This window comes from Eleutherodactylus coqui, chromosome 7 (genome assembly GCF_035609145.1).
Source record: "Eleutherodactylus coqui strain aEleCoq1 chromosome 7, aEleCoq1.hap1, whole genome shotgun sequence".
In the NCBI taxonomy this organism is placed as follows: domain Eukaryota; kingdom Metazoa; phylum Chordata; class Amphibia; order Anura; family Eleutherodactylidae; genus Eleutherodactylus; species Eleutherodactylus coqui.
The window spans coordinates 126,759,034-126,784,426 of record NC_089843.1 but is presented as its reverse complement, the minus strand read 5'-3'; the positions used below and the strand labels follow the sequence as shown (position 1 = coordinate 126,784,426).

At 39.4% G+C, this 25,393-nt stretch overlaps 1 protein-coding gene across 3 annotated transcripts in view; it reads left to right on the top strand.

Annotated features, from left to right (window-relative positions):
- DCLK2 (doublecortin like kinase 2) overlaps positions 1-23,514 on the top strand; it is a 102,348-nt gene extending 78,834 nt beyond the window's left edge. The window contains exons 11-17 of one of the 3 annotated variants that reach the window (XR_010785820.1): positions 462-595; positions 985-1,062; positions 2,131-2,227; positions 3,135-3,215; positions 10,066-10,179; positions 15,343-15,431; positions 19,156-19,294. Coding sequence is in view for 2 of the 3 variants with exons in the window: in XM_066573659.1 (XP_066429756.1) it covers positions 462-595; positions 985-1,062; positions 2,131-2,227; positions 3,135-3,215; positions 10,066-10,179; positions 19,156-19,299 (648 nt within the window). In the remaining variant the exon portion in view is untranslated. Of the gene's footprint in view, positions 1-461; positions 596-984; positions 1,063-2,130; positions 2,228-3,134; positions 3,216-3,381; positions 3,577-10,065; positions 10,180-15,342; positions 15,432-19,155 lie in introns of those variants that run through there. The other 2 variants (XM_066573659.1, XM_066573660.1) reach the window with 2 other exon arrangements.
- The last annotated feature ends 1,879 nt before the right edge of the window (positions 23,515-25,393 follow it).

Sequence of the window (25,393 nt, the reverse complement as noted above, 5' to 3'; positions counted from 1 at the left end):
CCTGGCATGGTGAGCAGCTGCTTCTGAAACGGAAGAATCTTCTCTGCGTTACTGTCACTACTCCGTATCTGTTCTCTGACAAGCAGTTTCAGAAGCAGCCGCTCACCATGTCGGGGATCCCTCAACATACCCAGTGGAACAAAGAGAGAAGGAAAGCTGAGCAGGTGGAACACCTTGCAATATTTACAGTTGTGGACACAGAATAGAGACAGCAGGTGGTGCTATTCTAACATTAATCCTGCAATATTTGGGGATAGAAACTTATTAAAAAAGTGTAAATACAAAAAAACTATAGAATTATGGGCTTTATTTACCTATAAACAATATTTTTTGTGGGACAACCCCTTTAGTTATGATGTAGGTATAAAAGGGTACTTCCCTCTGTCCCATCAATCAGTCACAAAGAGATTGTCTCATAACTTTTTCCTCTTTTTAGGTTAATGTATTCTTTTTTCATTAAGGTTTGTGAATATCCTGATAGAACTAAATCTTTAAAGCTCGGAGACTTTGGATTGGCCACAGTAGTGGATGGGCCACTGTACACTGTCTGCGGTACGCCAACCTATGTTGCTCCAGAAATAATAGCCGAGACTGGGTAAGTTCATTTACATCTCTGCCAAACAATTTTAAAAAAATATATTATGGAAGGTCCCAAGATGCAGCTGTGCTAAATAACTGCTGAAGCTTCATCTATGCTATAGACACCAAAGTCATATGGCATTGATATAATCATGGACATGTGCCTGCTACAATCAATGCATAGTGTATAAGCTATGTAGTATTCTTATGGTGTCAACAGCTTAAGGGGATCTGCCGGGCAGCGCTTGCTCTCAGTGCTGGACTACACCAAGGTCAGAGCGGAAGCCTCTGCTCCGAACCTTGTGTAGTGGTTGGCGCTCATAATTACAGGTGCAGCGTCCATTGATTTCAACCCTTTTAAATGTTTTTGTAAATAACTTTTTTTTCTCTCTCTTTCTTCATTAGATATGGTTTAAAAGTCGATATCTGGGCAGCAGGTGTGATCACATACATCTTACTCTGTGGATTCCCACCTTTCAGAAGGTGACATTTTATTTTCTCTCTGTGAAGATACAGCATTATGGTTGAATTGTTAATGTTCTCAAACATTGAAGGCAGTGATATTTTCTCCACCGAAATATCTGTAAATGTGTGCAGTGAAAGTAATTGTATTTATTGTAATGATGACAAGAATTAGGAGCAGATCTAATTGTTGGACAATAGCATCACGGTTGGGAAAAAAAAGTGCCTTGTGTGATCCAACATGCAGTCGTACCTCTTTACATGGATTGTAGTGGCAAGTGATGGCGTAATCTTCTGCTGGACTTCTGGGGCACATTATTGGGTCATCGCCTGGGCCAGTTCAACTCTAAATGTTGCACAAGAGCTCAAATGGATATTTGCAAAATTTCAAGGAAATATTGACATAAAAAGCTATAAAAACTTAAAATAAAGCATTGTATAAAAGTGAATTGTATAAAAGTGAATTAAATAAAGAAGAACTTTTACATTCAAAGCACTTGTAATTCACTTTTACTCTATGCTTTGAATTAAAAGTGGTATCTAGTAGAAAACCTGCAGCCTTGGATTTTAACAGTCCCTTTCAATAACATCACTTAGTGGAATATCCTACCCAAGAGCACCTGCTTGGAAGTGGTGCTAAGGCCTTTTCCACTGTTTATGCACTGCTTTGGCACAAAACTATATTGCAGTGTTGTAAAAGTGGTCGAATGATTGCATGGTCAGCACGGTAACTCAGTGGTTAGCAGTTGCCTTGCAGTGCTGGGGTCCTGGGTTCAAATCCCACAAAGGACCGCATCTATTTGAAGTTTAGGGGAGAACATACAGTTGCCTTCCACACATACTAATAGGTTGAACTATGAGCCCCAATTGTCATGTGTGATCAGACCAGTCAGAATTTGTAACATTTTAGAGCTGATTAGTCAGATGCATCACTTGGAATCAATGAACTGTCTTCGTATATAGAGAGAACTAATAGCCTCCATCTCCCAGATGATATTAGAGGACAACTTGGTGGAAGTAGCCATGTGCGTAGAGATGGAAATGTCGTAACCCTTCCTCGGAATTATGGATTATTTCTTTTCTTCACAGTGAGAATAATTTGCAGGAAGATCTTTTTGACCAGATTCTTATTGGGAAGCTGGAATTCCCTTCCCCATACTGGGATAACATTACAGATTCTGCAAAGGTTTGAGCTTAAAATATGGAACTTTAACTTAATTTACGGCATGTAAACAGGGAATAATAATAATTTGCTTTCGTCCAAAAGGCAATTTTGTTTTAAATTTACACATGCTCTAAAATGGTCTTATAGCTCACTAAGTGAGCAAGAACCAGCCTGTAGCCTAAGTCACTTATATGATGGTTGTCTAGTGATGTGATGTGACATCCATGACCTCCAGCAGTTGGATAGCTAATGTTTATGCAGACCTAAAGAGACTCGGATGGGTAATGACTGCTGGTTTGTCATCAGTAATTTTATAATGAGCCTTTAAGATGTGCCACCATGTGAGACCATTGTGTGCAAAATTGGTGTTAAGTAATTTGGTAGTATTTAACTTAAAGGAATGCCAAGAAATGCTAACTTAAGGCAAAACTACATTATCATGAATGCACATATTTGTATTATTGCAGCACATGTCAATATTAGCAGAGGAATTCACTTGGGCTTATTCCTTTTAACTGGTATCCCTATAGTTGTTGTTTCTATTAAAACAAGGTTCTACTGTTAGCAATAAGATATCGGCCTGCCTACAAATATTTTTTTATTTACTGGAAACAAAAGGGTCCTAAAACCTTCAATTTGTATGAAAACCTATAATTCCAGTAGAATTAAATTTCACATCTAATTTGCCCCCAGGGGTCTGAACAATAGATGTGACCTACACAATGCTTCAACAAGCTTGGCCAGTTGGCTTTTCAGTGGATAGCCATATCATAAGTCCGATATCTGTGCACTGCATGTGGTACTTGGCTTACGTAGGATGAGGTCTGCTGCCCAACAAGTAGTCTCCGGATGTTAGTGTAGGTCAGTGCAGTCCTCGCACCCTGAAATCCGTATTGTAAAAAGTAATGGTGACATACTTTCTTCCTAGGAGCTGATCAGTTGTATGCTGCAAGTAAATGTAGAAGACAGGTTCACAGCAGACCAGATCCTGTCCCATCCCTGGGTGTCTGTAAGTACAGTTCCTGATTTCATCCCCATCTGTTTTCCCAATTTGTATCATGAAACATGGTGTGAATGAATGACATGGAATAGTTTTGCCCACTGCATTTGTCCCTCGCCCATTCTTTCTGTACCCTTTTTAAGGAACACTTTATAAAAGGAATGTGTTCATACAGGTGTACAGCCCGAAATATTGGGTCCGTCAGATAAAGAAACAGAGAAGAGAAGGTTGCAGAGTTACTTTCAACAAAATGATCTTCGTCACCAGTTTAGAAAACTTATGATATGTTTATTAAAAAAAATAAATAAATAAAATAAATGATCTTCAGAAAAAAAGAAAGAAGAGAGGCTTTCAGCGAAATAATCGTCACCACCAGTTTATCCATTATATGTTTCATAAAAATAAAGAAAATGAGAAATTCAATAAGTCGTGGAGTCATTTTAACAATACATGTCTTTTAAATGTGGAAGAAAATCAGGGGCCCAAGAAAGAAGAAAAGGGAGAACTGGCTGGGGTTGCTGTGTTTTTGCAGTTTAACACCCTAAAGGGAATCTGTCAGCTTAAACATGCTCTCCAAACCGCCGACATCATGTTCTAGAACAGGAGGAGCGGAGCAGGTTGATTATATAGTTTTATGGGGAAAGATTCAGTGTAACTTGTGTTTTATTCATTTATATCTCTGCACATTCTGAGCCGAATGGTCCAATGGGCGGAGCTATCAGTGATTAACAGCCCTCTTTGCATACACAGATATTCATCACTGATAGCTCCGCCCATTGGACTGTTCGGCTCAGAATGAGCAGAGATATAAATGAATAAAATACAAGTTCTACTGAATCTTTCCCCTATAAAACTATATATTAATCTGCTCAGCTCTTCCTGCTCAAGAACATGATGCCGGCAGTTTGGACAGAATGTTCAAGCTGGCGGATTCCCTTTAAGCTGTACATACAGATAAGACTTTGTCATTTGACAGAAAAACCCTGCAAACAATTGTTTGCAATTGCCAACGGCAGACTCTAATCTGCCAAAAATGTGATCTATCAGGTTGGAAGATTTCCTTCATGGTCAGCTGAAAATAAAATTGTATGGCTTGCTGATGACTTGCCATTTTGCAAAAGCCCACTGTGTGTTTTTATTACACTTTGTCCCTCGTCAGTCAGTCAGTATAGTCTGGTATGTTGCTGGTGGGATCATTAGTACAAATCATCCCAAGGACAATTGATCAGCTGCACTGCAGCCAATCGAACTCTTATGTGTATTGACAGCTTAAGAGCATGTACTCGCCATAGGTCACATTTTCAGGGCAATTAGCATTGGGGTTGAACCATCCTGGCCATATACTTGAGTTTCTGAGGTATAAGTGAGTTATTAACCAACATTCCCATTCACTGTGGATATGAGTGCTTAAAACCAAACCACTCAAGGGGCAAGTCTTTCACTAAGCAGAAATGAAAAATTAAGGTGGTAACTGACTACAGACATTGTAAGTAGGAAATAGTGGATTTAAGAACACTGACTGTGTCTAAAACTGGCCATAATCTATCCCTTCATAAATATACATGCTGAGCAGAGTGTAGAAGTTTTTTTTCAATGATGAGTGGTAAATAAGTCAAAGCCAAACCCCCTCTGGCAGCAGCTATCTCTGACAAGAAGAGGGGATCGGCATGTTGCTATCCAACATTCCCGATCCTTTTTTTTCCCTGACCTCTTATGTGGAGAAACTGCATCATCTTAGCCAGAGTCTATTTTTCTCATCGCATGTAGCAGTTCACTTAAGTGGATTTGACCACAATGAACACTTATGGCATCAGTTTGATGTCCGTGTCTGAACTATGGCAGTCTCAACGATTAGACATTTAATTGTCATTCTCCCAAACAGTAGAAGATGAGGGCTGCAGATTGCTTGCAAAATGAGTAGTTTTAGTTCTGTTTTACTTTCAATTAGATCTACAGTATATGCAAAATGGTGTTAAAGTATTAATAGACTGTTAATAGTAACCATATTAAATAATAACTGACCCTTACACTTCGGTAATAGAGAAGCCAGCTTATATATAAAAACCATCTACGCTCTCAACACTGTGAGAATCTTAGCTGTGTCCATTGAGAAGCATTTCTAAGCTAGTCGATTCACATTTTAGCTGAAGGAAACTTATAAAGCCATCTGCTCATTAGGGAATACAGCAAAGGAGAATTTTGGAAATGTGACAAACATAATATTGGAAGGTAAGACTTGTCAAGTGCAATCATAGTACAGTACACGGCACCTGACCAACGTGAAATCCAGTGTTAATAACTGTCTGGTTCCACTTAACAGTCTACAAACATAACCTTCAGATTTAGGGCTCATTCACACTGATGTTGGGCTCAGTTAGCCATTTCTGTTTCTGTTCTCCGTTTGAGGAGCAGATAATGGAAATGAAAAGGCAATTAAATGTTTCCATTTTGCTCCATATTGATCTCAATGGGTTTTCGTTAATTCTGTCCCGTTGTATTTCCATTTTTCAAATTAAGCAAATAGCACACTCAGTTGTGCCGTTTGTTCCGTTTGAAAAACGGAATTTAACCAAAATATTTCCATTTTTCATTAAAACCCATTGACATCAACGGGGAACAAAATGTAAACACAATTTGTTTTTTTATTTCTGTTTCTCTGCTACTCAAATGGAACAAAGAAACGGAAATGGCTAACAGAGCCTAAGGATAGTGTAAACGGGCCCTTGCTTGGTGGTCCTGAGAAAACAATGTCGCCTCTAGTGAAATTATAGACTGCTAATTTGTCCTGATTGTCTTTGTTTTGTAATATCTGCTTTGAGATTTGTAGAAAGAGTAAATGCCTGGTAAATGTTTCTTCAGCCCTGGTATGGTCCTCTGGATGTTGCTTTTATCTTTCACATCATATATACGGTTGCAGAAAAAAGTAAGTGAACCCTTTAGAATTCCCTGGATTTCTGCATTGATTACTAATACATGTAGTCTGATTGCTATCAAAGTCACTATTATAGACAGTTTAACTGTTTGTGTGCTTGATTGTATTTGTCTTTTATTGAGTACAATCAGCAAACATTCATAGTGCTAGGAGAAAAAGTGAGACCTTGAATTTATTAATCTGTACATCCCCTTGTTGCAAAATCACCTCCACAAAACATTTGATGTATCTGCAAATAAGAGTTGCTGACTGTTGAGAAGGAATTTTGGACCATTACTCACTACAAATGTGTTTCAATGAATCAAGATTTCTGGGATGCCTTGCTTAAGGCCCATTTTGACCCAACGATTCTCGCTTAAAGCCATCTTTTGAGCAAGAATTGTTGGGTCTAAACGCACAGACATCGTGCAGTTTTCATTAGCTAGCTGAAAGAGGACGATAAGCCTTGTCAGTGCCACGCGCTGAGTTCTCAGCGGGATACCGCTGATACTATTGCTTCAGCTGGTATCCCACTCGGAGAACACAGCAGAAGTATGCAGAATCCAAGCGGTCAAGCTGTCTTCTGTATACCCCGCTCGGAGCACTCAGCTGTACACCAGCTGAGTGCTCCGTGAACACAGCAGGAGTATGCAGAAAACAGCTCTCCAGCTGTGTTCTGCATACCCGCTCGCTGCACTCAGCTGTATACCAGCTGAGCACTCCGAGAAGACAACAGCTGTTGGCAGAAGATAGCGGTCCCGCTTGTCTTCTGCATACAGCGTGAGCCTTCATTTACACGCTTATGCAAAGTGAACGCTCAAAACTGTCACTGAAACTGCCGTTTGAGCGTATTTTGAGCAATCATCTTGCCGTGTAAATGCACACAACGATTATCACTCAAAAGATGTCTTTTGAGCGATAATCATTGTGTCTAAATGTGCCTTTACACAGCCCTCTTCACATCATGCTACAATATTTTAATAGGTTTAAGTTCAGGACTCCGAATTGGCTATTTTGAAACCTGAATCTCAGATGAGGCTTGGAGGTTGTTTGCAGTGTTCTTTTTCCTCTAAGAATGTTATGTATTTGTGCTTTAAAAAAAACAACTCCTGTCTCATCTGTCCATTAAACATTTTCCCAGAAGCATTGTGGAACATCCAAATGGTCTCAGGCAAACATGAGATGGGCCACTTTTTTTTGTTTTGGTCTTGCACAGCAGCAGCTTCCTTCTTGGGGTCATTCCATAGACACCATTTTTAAAGTGTTTTTCTAATAATAGCAAATTGCAAAAACCTTTGTTTATTTTTCCATGTGACATCGGCATTGGAGGCTCTGAGACAAAAATAGCACAGCGGTGCTATACTATTGTGGTTTTATAAATGCTGGGGGGCATGGCAAGAAGCCTGGCAGCCCCCATTATAAACAATGTGGACCATCAGGCACTGCTAATTTCCATTATGTGATTGCCTATATGTACAGCTTATTGGTGTAGATTGGGAAGCAGCAGTTTCTGCTGGTGCTCACCACCAATCAGCTTACTTCCTTCCTACCGCTGTACCACGCTGCTGTTACAGAGCTCTGCTGCTCCTTTTGTGGAAGAGAAAGGAAAGGAGTTATAGTGGCCCTCCATCCCGCTGTACTATCCTCTGCTCTGTCACCTAAGGTCCCTGGGTGAGTTCAAAATATTTATTTTTTCCTATGTCTAATCAGGTGTATCTTATAAAGCGAAAAATACATCTAAATTGTAGCTTCATGTGTCTCTATAACACGTCTTCTGAAAGTTGTTTGAATGGAGGCATGATTCACACTTGCCAGTCTTTTTTTTTTTTAAGAACAGATACATCAGGAACCAGGTTTTGTTGGCCTTTATATAATTGGCAAAGCGCCTGTGAAACCCACACATCCAGTCTCCTCTCCTTAAAGGTGTTTTGTAATTAGGAGAAAAAAAATCTATTCTAACCTATTCCTCCCCAGGCAGTCTTCTTACCACATCATCTCCTCACCGATCATCTCCTGGCTCCTCCAGTCCCCCAGGTCATCTCACCTACAGCCGGCTGGATCATCATCGTCCTGTGATGTAGCGTCACCTCACTACATTCTGCTTCCTGCAAGGCAGTGCATGCCCGCTAAAACAGGCTGTCGAGGACTCAACATTTTCTGCTAGGCAGTGAACACAGCAGAATGTAGTGAGTAGATGCTATATAACTGGAAGAAGAGGATCCGGCAAGCTGGAGGTAAGGTGACCCAGGGGACAGGAGGAGCCAGGAGAAGATGCAGTAAGAAGACTGCCTGGGGAGGAATAGGTAAGTATAGATTTTTTTCCTACTGACAAAACCCCTCTAATTAAAACCTCTTTTACCACTTGACTCTTGAAGTAATAAACACAGAACTTCACTTACTTTCTCTCCCTGCACTGTGAATGTAAACTCAATGTGCCCTATAAAATGCATGAACAGTGCAACGGCATGCATCTTACAATTATAGATGATCATGATCTAGTGAGTTAGATCACAAGCGCAGCATATTTTGTTTGTAATCCATACAGAAATCCAGGTAATTCAAAAGGGGTCATTTTCAAGAAAAAGTAACTGTAGTAATTTTCTAAGTGTTTAAGTAGTTGGTTAGTCAGCAGGTAGGACGTGTTTAAACTCAGTGGTGATGTCTGCTCAAAACATGTACTTTTATTCTTCCCAACACATGGAGGAGGCAACCTGTTACGTAATACTGCTCCAATGACATAGGTTTTTTTACACAGAATAACAGTGTAGTGACCACATAATATGTGCATACAGTACCAAAAACATTGTTATAACATGCCAAAATAATACTACACAATAGCATAATGAAAGTTCACAATGAAAAACCGTGATGGTGCCATCAGTTTAGTATAATTTGTAGCAGAGAATAGGTCTATGAAATGCAGATGCCCATGTGGCAAACTATGCACAGTTTGGCAAGCCACCATGTCACTGTTTTCATGAAAGATTCACTTTAAAACTATTAGAAGTGACGGGTCAGACTAGCTGTTATATGAAATAGGGCAAAAAATGTTGTGCCCTTTGGATTATAGCTGGTAAGGACTCGGATTTGTTCATGAGTCAATGACAAAGACCTACACACAGGTCGAAACATCACGTTCATCTGTAATGGGGGAATAAAAGTTTGAAAACTTTTTTGCATCGATATATACTGCCACATGTCTTTTGCCATGAGTCATTGACAGACATTGAGAGCAGTCAATGATGAGTACAGTTTCATAGGGGAGCAATAACGTAATTATATTTAACTCTCCAGTTATCAAAACCCAATAGATTTATTCCCTTTAACTGCAGATTTTTTTTATTTTTATGAAATAGAACTTCTTATGAGTCACCTTAAAGTTCATTGAAACAATGTCATCTTGTGCAATAAATGAAAATCATGTTCAATAAATTCCGATCATGGGCATCTGGTGCTTTATTCCTTTTTTCTATATATACAGCATTTACTGTTTGCATATGCTGCACAAAATGACCGTGTTACTTCAATAAATTTAGGACGACTCCTAATGAAAGCTATTTTATAAAAGGAAATGATTTATATCTATGGAGAATAAATCTATCCGGCTGCTTTACAACCTTTTGAGTAAGATATAGTCAAGTAGATACACGGCAGACGTCAGTTATTGGCATGGGCTGGCGGGTAGAAATACAACAGGCTGATGAATAGAGTGGACTCATAATAACTACGCCGTATTCTTGCTATTCGAATAGCACAGTGTTTTTTGTCCCGTTTGATATAAAAGGGTAGTCTGACCTGTGATTATACTATGTTCTCCTTAAGCAGAGCAGCACATGTTGATGATGGATCCACTTTCACCAGTCTACCTTATAACCTATGTTCTATGTGGGCAGTAGCAATATATTTTGATTACAATGTTAATAAGTTGCATATTTTTTTTTGATATAGGATGATGCCTCACTAGGGAATAATATGCAGGTTGAAGTCACAGGTAAATTAAAACAGCATTTTAATTCATTACCCAAGGACAATAACACTACAGCTGCAGTGTCTGTGATCATGGTGAGTATGGCTTCTTCTCTGCAGTGTATAAGGCTTGCTGAAGGACGCATGTACCTCTTAGCTTTACATATAAAGAACAATGCATTTACCACAGCTTCATTCTAGCTTTTGTGATACAATTCTCTCTTGAGGAATAAGCCATACGTTCTGATATTTTGAATCGGTTGTACGGAAATGGCCAAAATTAGGTGGTATGACCATAGTAATATCATTAAAAGACTGTTCCTGGAATAGACACTTTTCACTTACACATAGAATAAGTGATAAGAGTATGATCAAAGAGCGCCCAACTGTTGGAACCTACATTGATCACTAGAACAGGGGTCCCAGTAGTGATGCTCTCTTTGATCAGATGTATCACTTTATCTGTGGACAGCTAAAAAAAAGTATTTTCAGAGAAATCCTATTTACGTGGGTCCTTACCCCCAGTGATAGGCTAAATAATAATTTCGCTGAGCCTCAATCCTTGGAAACACCACACTACCTAAATGTTGCCACAGCTCTGCACTCACATAAACCAATAATTGAGCTTTTTACTTTGTGGCCTCAATGCTTACTATATTTTAAAGGCTAAACGATCAGGCACCAATCTCAACTACCTTGAGTGATCCACAACCCAAACTTGGTCTGTATTCTCTCCTTCTTTGCCAAAAATGTGCTGGATTATTTCTGAAGCATCATTAAAAGCTGAGAATATTGAAGGTAAAGGTTTTTTGGGTTTTTTGTCTGGGTCCAGTCCCATTGTCAAAACACAGACCGATAGGGCTTTGTCAATGAGCCATACATTTGTTTCCCCGCAGGATTAAAAGATCTAGCATATAGATAGCTCATGCCAGTTCATTGAGACCCATGAAAACTTGATGTCTTTCTAAAGCGGAAGGATATTACAGGATATAAATCTTAGGTTAATTGTTAATCCGGGTATACAGGCAGGTAGCAACTATTAGAGGTTGATCCAGGGATTAGTCTGATTGCCATTAGGGAGTCGGGAAGGAATTTTCCCCCAAATGGGCTAATTGGCTCCTGCCTCTTGGGGTTTTTGCCTTTCTCTGGATCAACAACATGGGAGGATTAATAGGCTGAACTAGATGGACATTGTCTTCATTCGGCCTAACATACTATGTTACTATGAAAAGGAAAAACTATGTTGGGCTAGATCTATCCACCCTTTCTATTGGTTCTATGCTCCCTAAATCCACTATTATAGCAACGTTAGCAATCAAGGATCCAAACCACTGTTATCCCATCCCTTGTATGAGAGAAGGGTTGGAAAAGTAATAAGTGAGCCCTTTTGTCCTGGAGTGGTGGGTTCTGATGGCATTAATCAGTAAGGGGCCACATTTTTATTTTCGATGTGGAGGCCCCACTAGTCTATAAGCACCTCTGGTTAGGATGTTTGCAATTCTCCAAATATACCTGCAATTATATAGTGGAGTTAGATGAGGTATAGAGATGTTCATATAGGTTACACAAAAAAAATCAGAAAAGGTGATTGTTGAACCTCAGCTAAAAAAGTTGTCATATGACTAAAATGTGCTTATTGAATGAATATACTATAGACAGTTCATTATGGATACCAAGACTCTTATACTTGTAAGTACAGGCATCTTTGAGAACTGAAATGTCATATGGATTTGGGAAAAACTTTTTTGCCCAAAATCCACTTTTGGATAACCCTCAATCTGTAACGCAAACTTTTGGTAGAAGTTATACACATGGTATGTCAGACAACTAAATATATATTTAGTATACCTAGGCGTAAGCCAGAGAGGGTGCAAATCTAAAAAGAAGCAAGTAAAAACAAGCCCATGAACCATAGTATAGCTTTTACAAGCATTTAATATATCATTCTCTGTTTTGACCTTGATCACATACAAGTTAGGCTTTAAATGATATAATGGTATATATAAATAAAAATGTAAACCGCTGTTCATTTTTGTATTTGTGCTGTGATTGTAGAGACCTTCTCTTTACAGAAACCTTCCAAAGCATGTGCTTTTAACCGTTTTTATATTGAAAACTCACATCTAGTACTTAATAAAAAATTACACGTTGTGCCAGTTTTTCTCAATGAGAGGAAAGTATCAGAAAAACATCCCAGCAGGAGTATTTGTTGGTTATATAAAAAAAACTGCTTTAAAACACATGATAAATTGTAACCGAAAAAAGCAATCTGTGGGTGGGAATTCATATCCAGTGTTCCTGTTTACTAACTGCTCACATATGGAATATTTAAACATCAGAAACACCACAAAATTGCCCCGCGTGATTCTGGTTGCAACATGTTTTTAACAACTGTATGTCTTAAATTTTTTATGTGAGGCCGTAAATGTCAGAGCTGTTTATGTAGTTCATGTTTTCATGACAAGCGGAACGTCCAAATATAACAGTACATTTTCTTCTTTATGCATTAAAACAAAATGGGTTGTTCCTATAAGGAAAAAAACACTTTATTTATACAATATATTTAAAGGTGATGGACACCTTTTTGGGGTCTTTTTTCACTTAAATACATGTATTTTGGACTGCCAATTTTTGCAATAGGGTTGAAACCTTTTTTAAACCGTTTTTTTTTTATACAGCTTCTACATATCGCTCTATATAGAAACTGTAGACAGAGTCTCAATAGGAGGTCCATCAGTGAAACTGAAGTAACTGCTAGAGGTCCTTTCTAGGACCCAATTATTGGGCATGATTATTCCTCGGAACGTTCGTCTGTCTATCTTTTTCTTGATATCATTTGTCGAGTCAACTGAACCCACCGTGATTGTCAGCCCAAAATACTGTACATGCAGTTAAAAAAATTTGCTTCACAAAGGTGGCCATAGCCTTTAAGTTTGCTAAAGGTAAATGTACCTCCTCAGCTGCCACCGTTTCTCTATACACGAATTGCCAGCCATCTGGGTCATCACAATCCATTATTTTTTTTCACTTAGAACACATCACAATACAACTCCGTTTGTTGACTGTTAGTGTGACAGAACATTCTTACCCGTTTAAATGGAAATCTAACATCACAAAGCATACAAAGAGAGCACTTACACCAGACTTATCTTTGTGCTTAATAACTTAAGTGTTCAAAAGGCCACAGTGAAGATTTGTAGATTTTATCTTGGGGTGAATTAATGTTACAATTTTTTTATAATGAAAAGTTCTACAACTGTGCAATATAGATTGCATTTTGGTTATTTACTACCGTGTTTACCCGCACATAAGACCTACCCTGATAATTAACCCTACCCTGATTTTCAGGGGGACGGGGGTAACCTGAAATGTAAACGCTCCCCCAAAAATAAGCCCTAGCTACACTACATGAAAAAAATACTCCTCTCCAAGGTGCCATCCTGGTCCCTCCCGATGCTCTCCAGGAGCTCCGCCAGTCTTTCATGTCGTCCTCAGCAGTGACAGAGCATTCTCATCCTGGTAATGTGGGTTGAATATCCACCTCAGCACAGAGGCCACAGTCCTGAGCTAAGCACAGCCAGCACTCAATGAGCCAATCACAGCCATTTAATGTCATTCATTGAATATACCCCTAGTAGTGGTAAGGGATACAAATACAGCTCGGTTGTATGCTCAGGACATCCTGCAGTCATATGTGTTGCCTCTCATGGCAGCGCTTTCAAGAGACATTTAACAGCAGGATAATGCTCAGCTGCACACAGCGAGGGTGTTACAGGCCTCCACAACGTTGTCACACTTCCGTGACTGCCCGGTCACCAGATATATCACCAATAGAACATGTATGGGACAAACTGGTATGACAATTCAACAGTCTATGAGTTTGCACAATCTTAAAGGCTCAGTTACAGCAAGTGTGGAGCAAAATGTTACAGGATTCCATATGGAACCTGTATGTCTCTGTGCTCACCCGTATCACATCTTGTATCTAAGCTAGAGGCGGCCCAAGAGGGTACTAGAGCCTCTATGCCCACCCATATCACATCTAGTATCCAAGCTAGAGCCTCCATGCCCATCCATATCACATCTTGTATCCAAGCTAGAGGCGGTACAACAGCGTACTAGAGCCTCCATTCAAATGTTCAGTTGTCCACAATAAATTACCCTTTTACTCTGATATTGTAATCACTTATATCGATGTTACAATCACACAGAGAAAGTTTAATTGCAGCAACTCATTTAAGGTGCTTGATAGTTTTTGACAAGAAGTGTATCTGGCACACAACTCTTAATACGGTATATCTGGTACATTTAGAATTGTATGACTGCATTTTTTTAACCTTTTTCTTTGGACCTGGGATCTAAATACACTGGACTCCAGTGACTACATTGTAGCAAATGATCGAAAATTTCGGTTTATGCTATTTTAAAAGATGTAAGTGTAAAAAAAATAGTGCTCACCCAGGAACATAAACTGTATCATGTGCGGCTGAACATGCTTCAGTGCTCAGGCTCACACGGAGTCCAGTGGCAGAAAAATTTGCAAAGGTAGCGAATGCAGGCTCCATAAAAGGAAATCTTGAAGGAGCCAGTGTCCTTTGAATCATGTTAACGCGCAGACGTAATTTTTGCTTGGTACCTTTTTTATATCCTGTAAGTTTAAATTTGTTATAATCTAGATGATTTCCCTTTACGGAGCCGGCATTTCCTTACTTTGCTGTTTTAGCTCATAGAGGATTTTCTAGAAGAAACTGGTGACAAATTGTTACATTACATTGAAAACCTCTAAAGGTCCCTTTACACAAGACTACTATGGGGCACATAAGCACCTAACAGCCGTTCCATGGACTGCCACCCGACTACCACTCCTGTGCTTACAGTCCGAGTGAATGGTGGTAGAGTAGGCCAGAACGATCCCATTCACAGTAAACAGGAGTCGCTCAAACATTGAGTGGTTCCAGTTTACAGGTGCCAATAGTTGTTTGTGTGTTTAGTTCTAATGAAGACCAAGTGACTCCATCTAGTAAACGATTTCTCGCTGAGTGCCCAGTCGGCAGCCGCTTGTATGCGGGACGATTATTGCCCGAATTCACTTTTTCCAGTGAGAATTTGGGCAATAATTGCCCCATGTAAAGTACCCTTAGTAGTGTCATTATACTTGTCTTTAAAATAGCTTTGTAAGTAAATAAAGACCTTTTATATATAAAAAAATAATAATTCTGAGTAGCTTTTAGTTGATGCTGTCTGCATTTCATTTCACAGTTTGAGCTTGACTTGTAACGAGAAACTTCTGACCTCGATATCTTGCATTAATATTGGGCCAGTGAGGATGAGAAGGAAGCAGAGGCTTGGTATACAGATATGTCGTACTACACTAGAATAAGAAATATTCCGCATGCTTCTTATCTCGGCTTATTTCTTTCCCACTGCTGTTCAATTCTTGCTGGGGGAAGTTTAAATTGGCTTACAGCGCTGCTTTCTTCACATAAGTCTCTGAAAAGAATTTCTGCTAACCTAACAGACTTCTTGAATTCTATAGAGTTTATGAATACTGAACAGATTTAATTGTTATCATATAATTGTCTCCTGTACATTCTCTCTCCTTTAGTCCTCAGGAAGGGAAGGGAGTGTGTCAGCAGTTTCGACCACTATTCACTTCATTGGTGATGGAGAACAAGTGTAATCGTGCCTCCATAGATGGTCATGCAAGTTGTGTGACCAAGAAATTTAGGTTCTAATGCCTCTCTTGTCATGCTCCCAAATGTGAAGGTGGTGGTCCCTTCATTTGCAGTGTCCCTGGCTCTCTGTACTAAGTGCATCTCAAACTCTACCTTCTGGTCTTAGTAACAGCTCTAGTGGTCTCCTAGTTGGGTGCTAGGCCCGTCACTCAAGACCAGAGGGGAGGGGTTGAAGAACTTTGTTTGTAGTGCTTTGGTTTCGCAACACAAGAAGGGCCAATCATCTGGGCACTTCTGAGCATATCGCCAGGGGCAATAAAACCTGGTTTTCTCGATAATGCAATTTGCGTGACTGTTTTCAGTGGTATGATGGCACTTAGCTCCCTTTCACCAATATGGTGCTGTCAGCACTTTTGATTAGTCAAACCTACTGATAGACTCCCTTTTAATAGCTATTAAGAAAATGAGAACTCTGAGTATGTGCAAACTAACTATAAAATCTCTTAAGAATTAGGCTTTTTTTTAAAATCTGGCCTCCTGTAAGATACAATTTATTAGAAAATGGCTTGTTTTACTATTGAAAAATGATATACACCAAAGAACTGCAGGGATAGATTGTTTGCCATTGTAAATGTCAATTATCTGCATAAGTTGCCTTTATTCACATAGTAGGCTACAAATGAAAAGACATCTCCTAGAATCAAAAAACGACTATGGCTAAAAATAAATTGGGATGGTGAATTTTTGGAGTGGTCGAACCCGAGAACAATCATGAAGTAATTTTAAAGGGAACAGTCCAATCCTATAAGTGCCATAAACTAAGTTATGATGCTTGTAGGATAGAAAATGTGGAGTCTAGGGGTATATGGTTTATACTCCCACAGCTCCCTGTTCCTACACTGTCACCTCTGGAATTTATAGCGCTTGGTCTGTGAGTGTGACTCTTACCATCAGTCATTCCCGTAGAGCAGTGTTTCCCAACTTCAGTCCTCAAGGAGGCCCAACAGGTCATGTTTTCAGGATATCCTATAGTAAGAACACCTGTGGCAATGTCTGAGGCACCGACCATTATTCCATCACCTGTGCAATACTGAGGAAATCCTGAAAACATGACCTGTTGGGGGTCCATGAGGACTGGAGTTGGGAAACACTGCATTGGAGAACAGTGTGTGCGCCTGACTGAAGAGAAGAATCCCGTTCACAAACCGAGCGCCATGACAGCGAGGGCACAGGGAGCCAGGTAAGTATAAAACGTACACCCGCGGACTCAACCTTCCCTGTCCTGTAAGCACCATAACTTAAACATATTTTTGTAGAGCCAGATGTCCCAATTCCCCCATGTTAAACAATTATATAAAGTAACTTCTATTAGGATACATAACAATACTTTGAGGCAGGGGTGCACTTATATAGTACATTTGTAGTGTTTAAAAAATGTCACTTGTTAAATCTATTGCTACATGCATTAAGAGGAATATGAGGTCATTTATGTTGAACCCCCTGATCAGGCCAGACCCTGGTCTTCACTTACTGCATAGTAAATGTTACAATATAGATTAAATTACAATGTATAGACCCTCTTTTGAACACAGATTGCTATATCATTCACTGCTAGATATACATGTGAATACATTGTTGTTTCTATTGTATTCAGTGTTGTTGACTTTGCTTTTAGTAAGTCTAGTTTCTATCCCTTGCTTCTTTCCTCCATCCCTCCTGTTTCCAAACGCCTGCCTTGCTTCCCCACTGCATAGGTCCAGGACAATGGTATGTACTAACTGCATCTGCAATGCTTTTACTGCTGCATATATGCATAACATAATTCCCTGTTCCAGTAGAGAGAAGGAGATCTAATAATGACCGCATATAAACTGTGAGATCGTGTAAGTGAGGGAAAACAGTCTGAAAGTCTAAGCATGTTTAAACAGACCTTTACGGTCGAGCCATTACTACCAAATATTAAGAAAACCGTCTGTTATGAGTACAGCACGACTCCAGGCCTCGGGTTCAGACCCTATGCATTGCAGTAGGCATGGCTTTCCACCATGTGGATAAAACAAGAATTGCAGGCCACATACCATATATGAGAGGCGTCTTGGCTCTCCTGCTGCTGATCCCCTCTGCATGGCACTTATGTGAGTAGCCATTATTTATGGTTAACTAAATGTAGAGTTTGTGTTTAAAGGGATTTTCTGGTTTCAGCAAATAAATCTCATTCATTTTATAATGAAAAATGGTGCACCTTTCTGATTTCTGACTTCATCACCGCTTTCAAGATCTATTCTTACAGTCATTGAATAGGAACCTTCATTGTTTATATCTGGAGGATAAAATCTGCCGTGGTCGCATTTGAATAAGACCTCCAGCACACTAGTGTATTGGGAGCCATATGTTGTCCTTGTTAATCCAGGATAGGGCCCCATTATAGGTCTATGAGGCTATACACAAAGACATTTTTTTCCACACGAGCCAATGGTCCGCATGATAAAACTCATGATATGACCTATTCCTGACCATTTCATGGATGAGGTAGGACATACTAATGGATGTTGGTGTGCAGAGTCTTTATATCGGACAGCACATGGTTGGGTGTTGTGCCCAAGTCTCTTGGGTGCAAATTGCATTATGACTAGTGTGCACCAAGCCTAATAAGTCTACTGCTTGAAGAATTAAAAGTGTATACATAACATGACCTGGACAGATTTTCATTCCTTGGAAGCAAACCTGGAAATACCAAAATCACTGATAGGAGGCAGATCTTGAAAACGGTGTAGAAGTGATGCACATATAGAAAAGTGCAAATTCTTCATAATGCAATGAATAAGCCATTTTCGCTGAAGTTGGAAAACTCCTTAAAAAACTGTGTTGCATGGAAGTGTGCAGCAGCTTTGTTAGTCACTACAACCTGTTCTATGTGTCTTCCACTAAAACCATTTAATGTCACTGATAATTTGTTTCCCATGCACAGTGTCTATTGGCATGTTCTGTGTCATCGTTTAGTGTTAGTGTCATTTTCCACACAAATACAATAATGTACAAAATCAAGCAAATTAAAGTGTCCTATAAAATGACTCACAGTTTGACATGGTCTAATTCTCTGGATAAAATTAAACCACATATAATTAATAATTTGGGAATTGATGTCATAATAGGATTCGATACAGAGAAAGTAGCTCATGAATAGAAGGTAATGTCCAATGAATGTCCACCCAGGGGACTCAGGCTGTAACTGATGTCATCTAGAGCGGACACCAACCACAGGAATGATCACAAATATGTGATCTGTCCTTAAGATCTTTATTATTTCTCCTTTTCTTTGCATGCTCGTAATCCTCGTCTCTCGTTACTTTCTGAAATGTATCATGTTTTCTAATACATTACCCATTTCCTTCTACAGAACACAGCTCTTGATAAACAAGGGCAGATTGTCTGCGGTAAACGCTGTGATAACCATGCTACCACCGACCAGAAGAAAACCAGCACGGTGGCCGCATTGGAGGATGACCCTCACCTGGATTTGGGGTCTTCCAAATTGATGTGATGGATTCAAGCCTGGAGCAGATGACAGTCTACTGGGCAGTGTGATCACTAACCATGAGGATAACTGATGACTAAACCCAGTGGGCGATAGCTGTTCTTATTATGACACGTTTGCTTTTTGGGTTTTTTTTTTTAGTTCTGAGAAACACTTACTGGCTTCCACCAGATTTCATTAGAATCCATAAAGGACCACAGTAGAGTGTTAGGTTGGACATGAGCAATCCTCACTTTGAAGAATGCATTAGTTGGGCAGTTTCTGAAAGAATACTTTTTCCATATGTTTCTGAATTGGTTAGTGTCTCGAGTGGAAGTGCTGGTCAAATGGCTACTGATTTAACGCTACTAAGATTTTCAGAAGAGGATCTCTCCTGCACATCCTAATTTCAGCATTGACGATAGTAGTTTTTTTGGGTGGGGGGTTCTGAGGATTCCCATTTTCTCTATAGTTTTAGTTTTTTATGAAATAAGACTTTGGGTTCTATAAATGCTACAATGTAATGAGCTAGGTCTTGCCATTCTGCAGTATTTCAGACCTTTGTCTGGTGAAAAGGGTACATAGTTTTAACAAGTGGGTATTTATTTGAAGACCTGTTCTTCCATTGACTGCTGTGTGACTACTTTGTTTGGATCTTATGACTATTTGTGTAAAATAACTTGCCAATTATTATGTTACGGGATGGAATGTAGAATTTGCTGCATGTCACAAAACACTACAACAAGGTGCAGAACTTGATCTCTAAAAAGCGCAACTAAATAAAGTTTTCTCTACATACTCTTTGATATACAGATAAGCAGGAATGTGCAATTAAGGGGCTGATCTAATACCATTCATAGTCATACTGAATAGGAAATTCTAGCATTAAACATCTAGTTATGCTTTTTAATAATACTTCCATATTGTGGGCACACTGCTTAACAAAAGCTCAAACAACCAACTTGTAACACAAATTGGTAAAGTCCATTCCTGGTTATAACAAGCTGCAGTGCATGGTTTGTACTCCTTATGCTACTATATACATGGAGCCTTCTGTTACTACAAATTATCATAGGAATCTGCCAACCTCTGCAGAAAGACAATCATGATTAATGTGCCCACTCATACTACAATGGCCTGAAAAGGTTAGGCAAATTGATTAGATACTGTAGAGTAAGATTACTAGAAACTGCAATGATTTTCTGGAAACCTCACCTTGAAATGGAATATTGGTTAATGTGATGGGAACATCATAAGCCCTATTGGTAGAGGTGGACACTCCAGCTATTATGGGGTTCTTGGAGAGATGGAACCAGCCTTGGTTGTTCTCATCCCCTTTGCTGTTGAGTGGCGAGAACCTGTGCAGGACTCTATAGAGGATCTGTATTGTTAGTTAGCAAGGGAATGAGGAATTGGCCTAAGGGTAATTTAAAAAGTTACAAAGGGGGAAACGAACATTAGACCCTTTTGTTTCATGTGAAAACATCTGTAACAATAATTGGGTGGCTTGACCTTTGCTAAGGGGTCCACTTTTGTCTATGTAAGCCCCTGACCTTCAAGAGTATTACGCTTCTAAGACCAGCAGAACTTGTTCAATGAATATGTTTTGGGTAGTATCCATAGAATTACGTGTGTTTGTCTATCAGACTAAAATAGGAGACTAGTGGCTAGCCTATTTTACATGCAAGTTGTATTGAGCAGTAGAATAAGGTGGTTCTATGCTCTTTTATAATATGGCAAGAGCAGATGAGGATGCATTCAACAAAGAGGGCAGAAAACGTGATTGAAGATATGGACATAAATATTGTCCAAAAATGTCTCATTGACCAGTCCGAGTGTTGTCTAAATGCATACATATTTCTAAAATGAAGCAGTCTGTTATATGTAATAAAAGGTCTAGGGAAATACTGTTTTTCCTGGTGGAAACTGCCAAATTGGCAGGAGGAGACATCTAGGCTATGCAGGCACCTCTGGGAGATAGGATATGTAAATGGGAGAAGAAACAAAGGTTCTACAGTGCCGCCCATTGCTAACATGATCAGGAAAATAACCAAGCCAAAGTCTTCTCCATAAGAAACAGATACCCGTCTGCAGACAGCAGTTTCGGGGTTATTGACCCTTGTCAGTGCACAGTAGGGCTCTGGTTGATTTGAGTGAGAGGCCTCTTAGGGTGAATGCACACAAGTGGATTTTAATTGCGGAAACTGGAGCAGGCAACCGCCTCCGGATTCCGCCACAAAAAACGCCCATTGCATACAATACAAAAATGATTCTTCATGCACATGAGCAGAAACCAATTGCAGTTTCCCCTCACAGATGAAAAATCACTGCATGCTCAATTTTCCTGCGGATTCCGCATGGACGACTTCCATTGAAGTCAATAGAAGCCGTCCGACCCTCGGCCCACCCACGAGAAAAGCAAGAGTTTAAAAAAATAAATAAAAATCTGTACTGTTCATGTCTCACGGTAAGCCGTGTGTACCATTTGCAGTACAGAAAAGAAGAAAATACAGGTACACGCAAATGCTGGCTGGGGACAGGGTCGGATTCCGCTGCGGGCTCTCGCATGTGGAATCCGACCTGCCCATGTGCATGCGGCCTAACATGGATCTGGGAAAGCAGCCATCACACAGTGGAAATGTTATGGAATTTCCACTGCCAGAAGTGCAGCAAAAATTCTGCGCCATTTACAATACAAGGCATGTGGAGTACATTTCTAAAATCTCCTTTACATACTGTAGAAAATTTCTGCAACGAATCGACAGTGTTTTTGAAAAATCATGCCGCAGATGTCAAACCTTGAAATAAATACAAATGTTTAAAACTGCAGCATTTCCACAATGAAAAATGTGGCTAAACCACACAATCTAGGTATCGATTTGGCCACTATGGATTTACAGCCTGGTGCTGAAGAGCCTCGTTTCATCTATCATTTGCATATCCTATTACCCAGATGAGTTTGCATGGCCTATACGTCACATTCCAATTTGGCAATCTCCACATGGAGATACAATACTTCCCTATACTCACATCAAAGGCCTCTCATCCAACCAACTGTGCACTGTGAGGGTCGAAAACCCTGAAACGTTTTATACATGGGCATCTTTTCCTTATGGAGATGCTTCTGGTTTCACTTATATTCCTAGTCATGTTGCAAGGCTTGTTAAATCAGTCTTTGACTTTACAGGGAAACCTTTCAGTAGGTGGTGCTTTGTTCCATCACCCATTTGCATCTGTAATTACAAGTATGTTCATTTTGGTAATACCATTCCTTTAAGTATGGGGTCTCCTTTATCAAAACAGTTTAAGAAAAAATGAAAACTTTAGCTTTGGTTCCTATGCGAAACAAGGGCAATTCTTTTTTTTTTTTTTGTTTCTTTTTGAACAGTTTTGATAAATAAGACCCTTTTATGTTTATTTCAAGTATATTTCATACATGAAATAAAGAAAAATTTAGACACAAACTAAAATATAGTTGCTGGAAAGTTGTAATATGGCGTAAATTGGTAACCTACAGCCATGTAGCATCCACAACAAGGGATCTTATATTAAAGTGATTTACAGCCTTACCTCTTTCTGTAACACAACTTCTTTTCTTCATAGCCCAATAAGGACATGGCTGGAGAAAGAGTGCTCATTATATGACAAATGACTCTAGTTTATGGCCTTGTTTCCTAGTGCAGTGAGCAGCCAGAGCTCCAGCTGATGAGCTTGGCCACAAACCGTTAATGGTTTTGGTAGGTTGATGTTGCTGAGGTCCTTCTATGTATCATCCCTTATTGTGGAAAAGATATAAACTCTTGAAATATCTTCAATATACATGATAATGTAAATTGCACTTTTCAAGACTTGTCCTGCTGATCAACAATAAAATAAAACTACAAATAAGAAATGTATCTACTGATTATATGAACCTCTTTGTCCTGGAATGAACCTATCGGGAAGAATAGACCCCCTAAGATAAGTGAAGCCTCTTCTAAGGACAGCCACTCTCCATATTGGTTGTAACAGCTTATATGCCGGAGCAGAAGGTTCTCCATATGAATGTTCTAGTTTAGTTATTTGGTTGTTTATTTTAGGCAGTATTGCACTTTTCAGGTGCGCAGGTACATTTTCACAAGGTATTATCTATTCATGTATTTGCTACTCATTTTTCCAGACATCATGTTTTAGAACCTCTCAGTATATGGCTTTCATTTTGTACTAGAGATGTAAAATATTTCCAATAAACATCCTCTTCATGGAAAAGTGCTTGTATCTCTTGATTGTTTTGTGTAGATTATTCGATTAGTTGTAGTCAGTAATGGTCATTGCTGTATCATAAATGATAATCAATACAGCTCCACTTTCTTAGCAGCATCAAACAATAAAACCTTATGTGATTGTTCCCAGCAAAAGAGAAACCAAGTAATCTTGTAGATATGATACCTTTTAATGGCTAACAAAAATGCATCATGTTATAGTGAGCTTCCGAACCAACGCAGGGTTCTTCAGGCTTAAATGGAAAAGATCTGGAGTCATGCATATTTATACACACTTATAACATACATACTTATGACAAGGCACAGATATGGATGTGATTGGTTGGCACTTAAAACAGCAAACAAACTTTTTTTGTCTAGGCACTGATAGTGGAGTGAAAGTTTTATGGTCCCTGAATTACTATTGGGGGGGGGGGAGGTCGCCAGCCTAGAAATGCTACAAGAGGTACACAAACCTTTTTACCTAGAAATGCTACAGGAGGTACACAAACATTTTTAACTAAACACTGATAAGGGAGTAAACATTTTATGGTCCCTGAATTACTGTTGGGGGGGCGTCAGGCTAGAAATGCTACAAGAGGTACACAAACCTTTTTAACTAAACACTGATAAGGGAGTGAAAGTTTATGGTCCCTGAATTACTTTTGATGGGGGTCTTATCTGTGCAATAAATGTCTCACACTTCCCATTCACGCATAAATCCTGGGGAATAATTTAACCCAGTATTCAGCGTGTCAAAGGTTGTTATCAATTTATATTCCCAAATTCTTCTGTGGTTTTGTGACGTGAAACCACCCTTCAATATCAAAACTCTCATATCTCCTATGTCATGTCCATGGTTAGAGAAGTGCTCCCCCACGGGTAATTCTCTCCTGTGTTTAATCATGTGACGATGAGATCTCATCTTGGCTTTCAGTCTTTGCCCTGTTTCTCCGACATAAAGACCCTCAACAGGACATTTACTGCACATGATCAGGTACACAACATTGGACGAGGAACATGTGAATGTCCCTGTGACAAAAGACTTTTGTATCTATAGACTTACAGATTATAAAATTCCATATACATGTACACTTTTTTCTCCACCCTTTACTGATTTACACCCCACTGCAACTTTAACTTACTAATTTATATTTTCTTTAAACCAAGAAGGTACAGCTGTGTCTACCCAACAGTGGTTCTCCAACAAGTGTCCTATTACCATTCAGAAATACACATTCACACAAGCAAACACATCTTAGCTATTTTCGATGCCCCTGACAAATACTATCAGAATAAAGGCCAAGGATACATCCAAATAGGATGGACTTTCCATAGCAAACAAATCTGTGATAGATGCATATTAAAACTGGCTAGCTACATACAGATGTGTGTGGAATTCACCCTATGCATAGTAAACTGTAAAATCCAAGCTCAAATGGCTCACAGGGAAAACGGGTGAATCCCTCGGTGGGCCACCAGCACCCCATTCTCTGCACAAGCGGAGCATAGTACACTCACTGCACTACAATCAGGAAGGCAGCACCCCAGCCACCTACATGTCCATATAATGTGGTTAGTTCATTTATGTATATAGGTGCGTAGGCTGTGTTGACATCTGGGCATATCCTTATCTTTTTAGAATTGAATCATTTTTGGGGACTGCAGTGTAATGTACCTATAGCCATTCCCATAGGTGGAATCAATGAGTGTTTTTGGATATCCTTTGTCTCTAAACCTAGTTTTTAACATTTTTGCTTGTTCTTTATAGGTCTCAATGTATGAATTCCTCCCAATCCTTTTAAATTGACCATATGGAATATTCACTCTCCAGCTCTTAGTGCGGCAGCTGGAGAAATTCAGATGGCTATTTGCGTCAA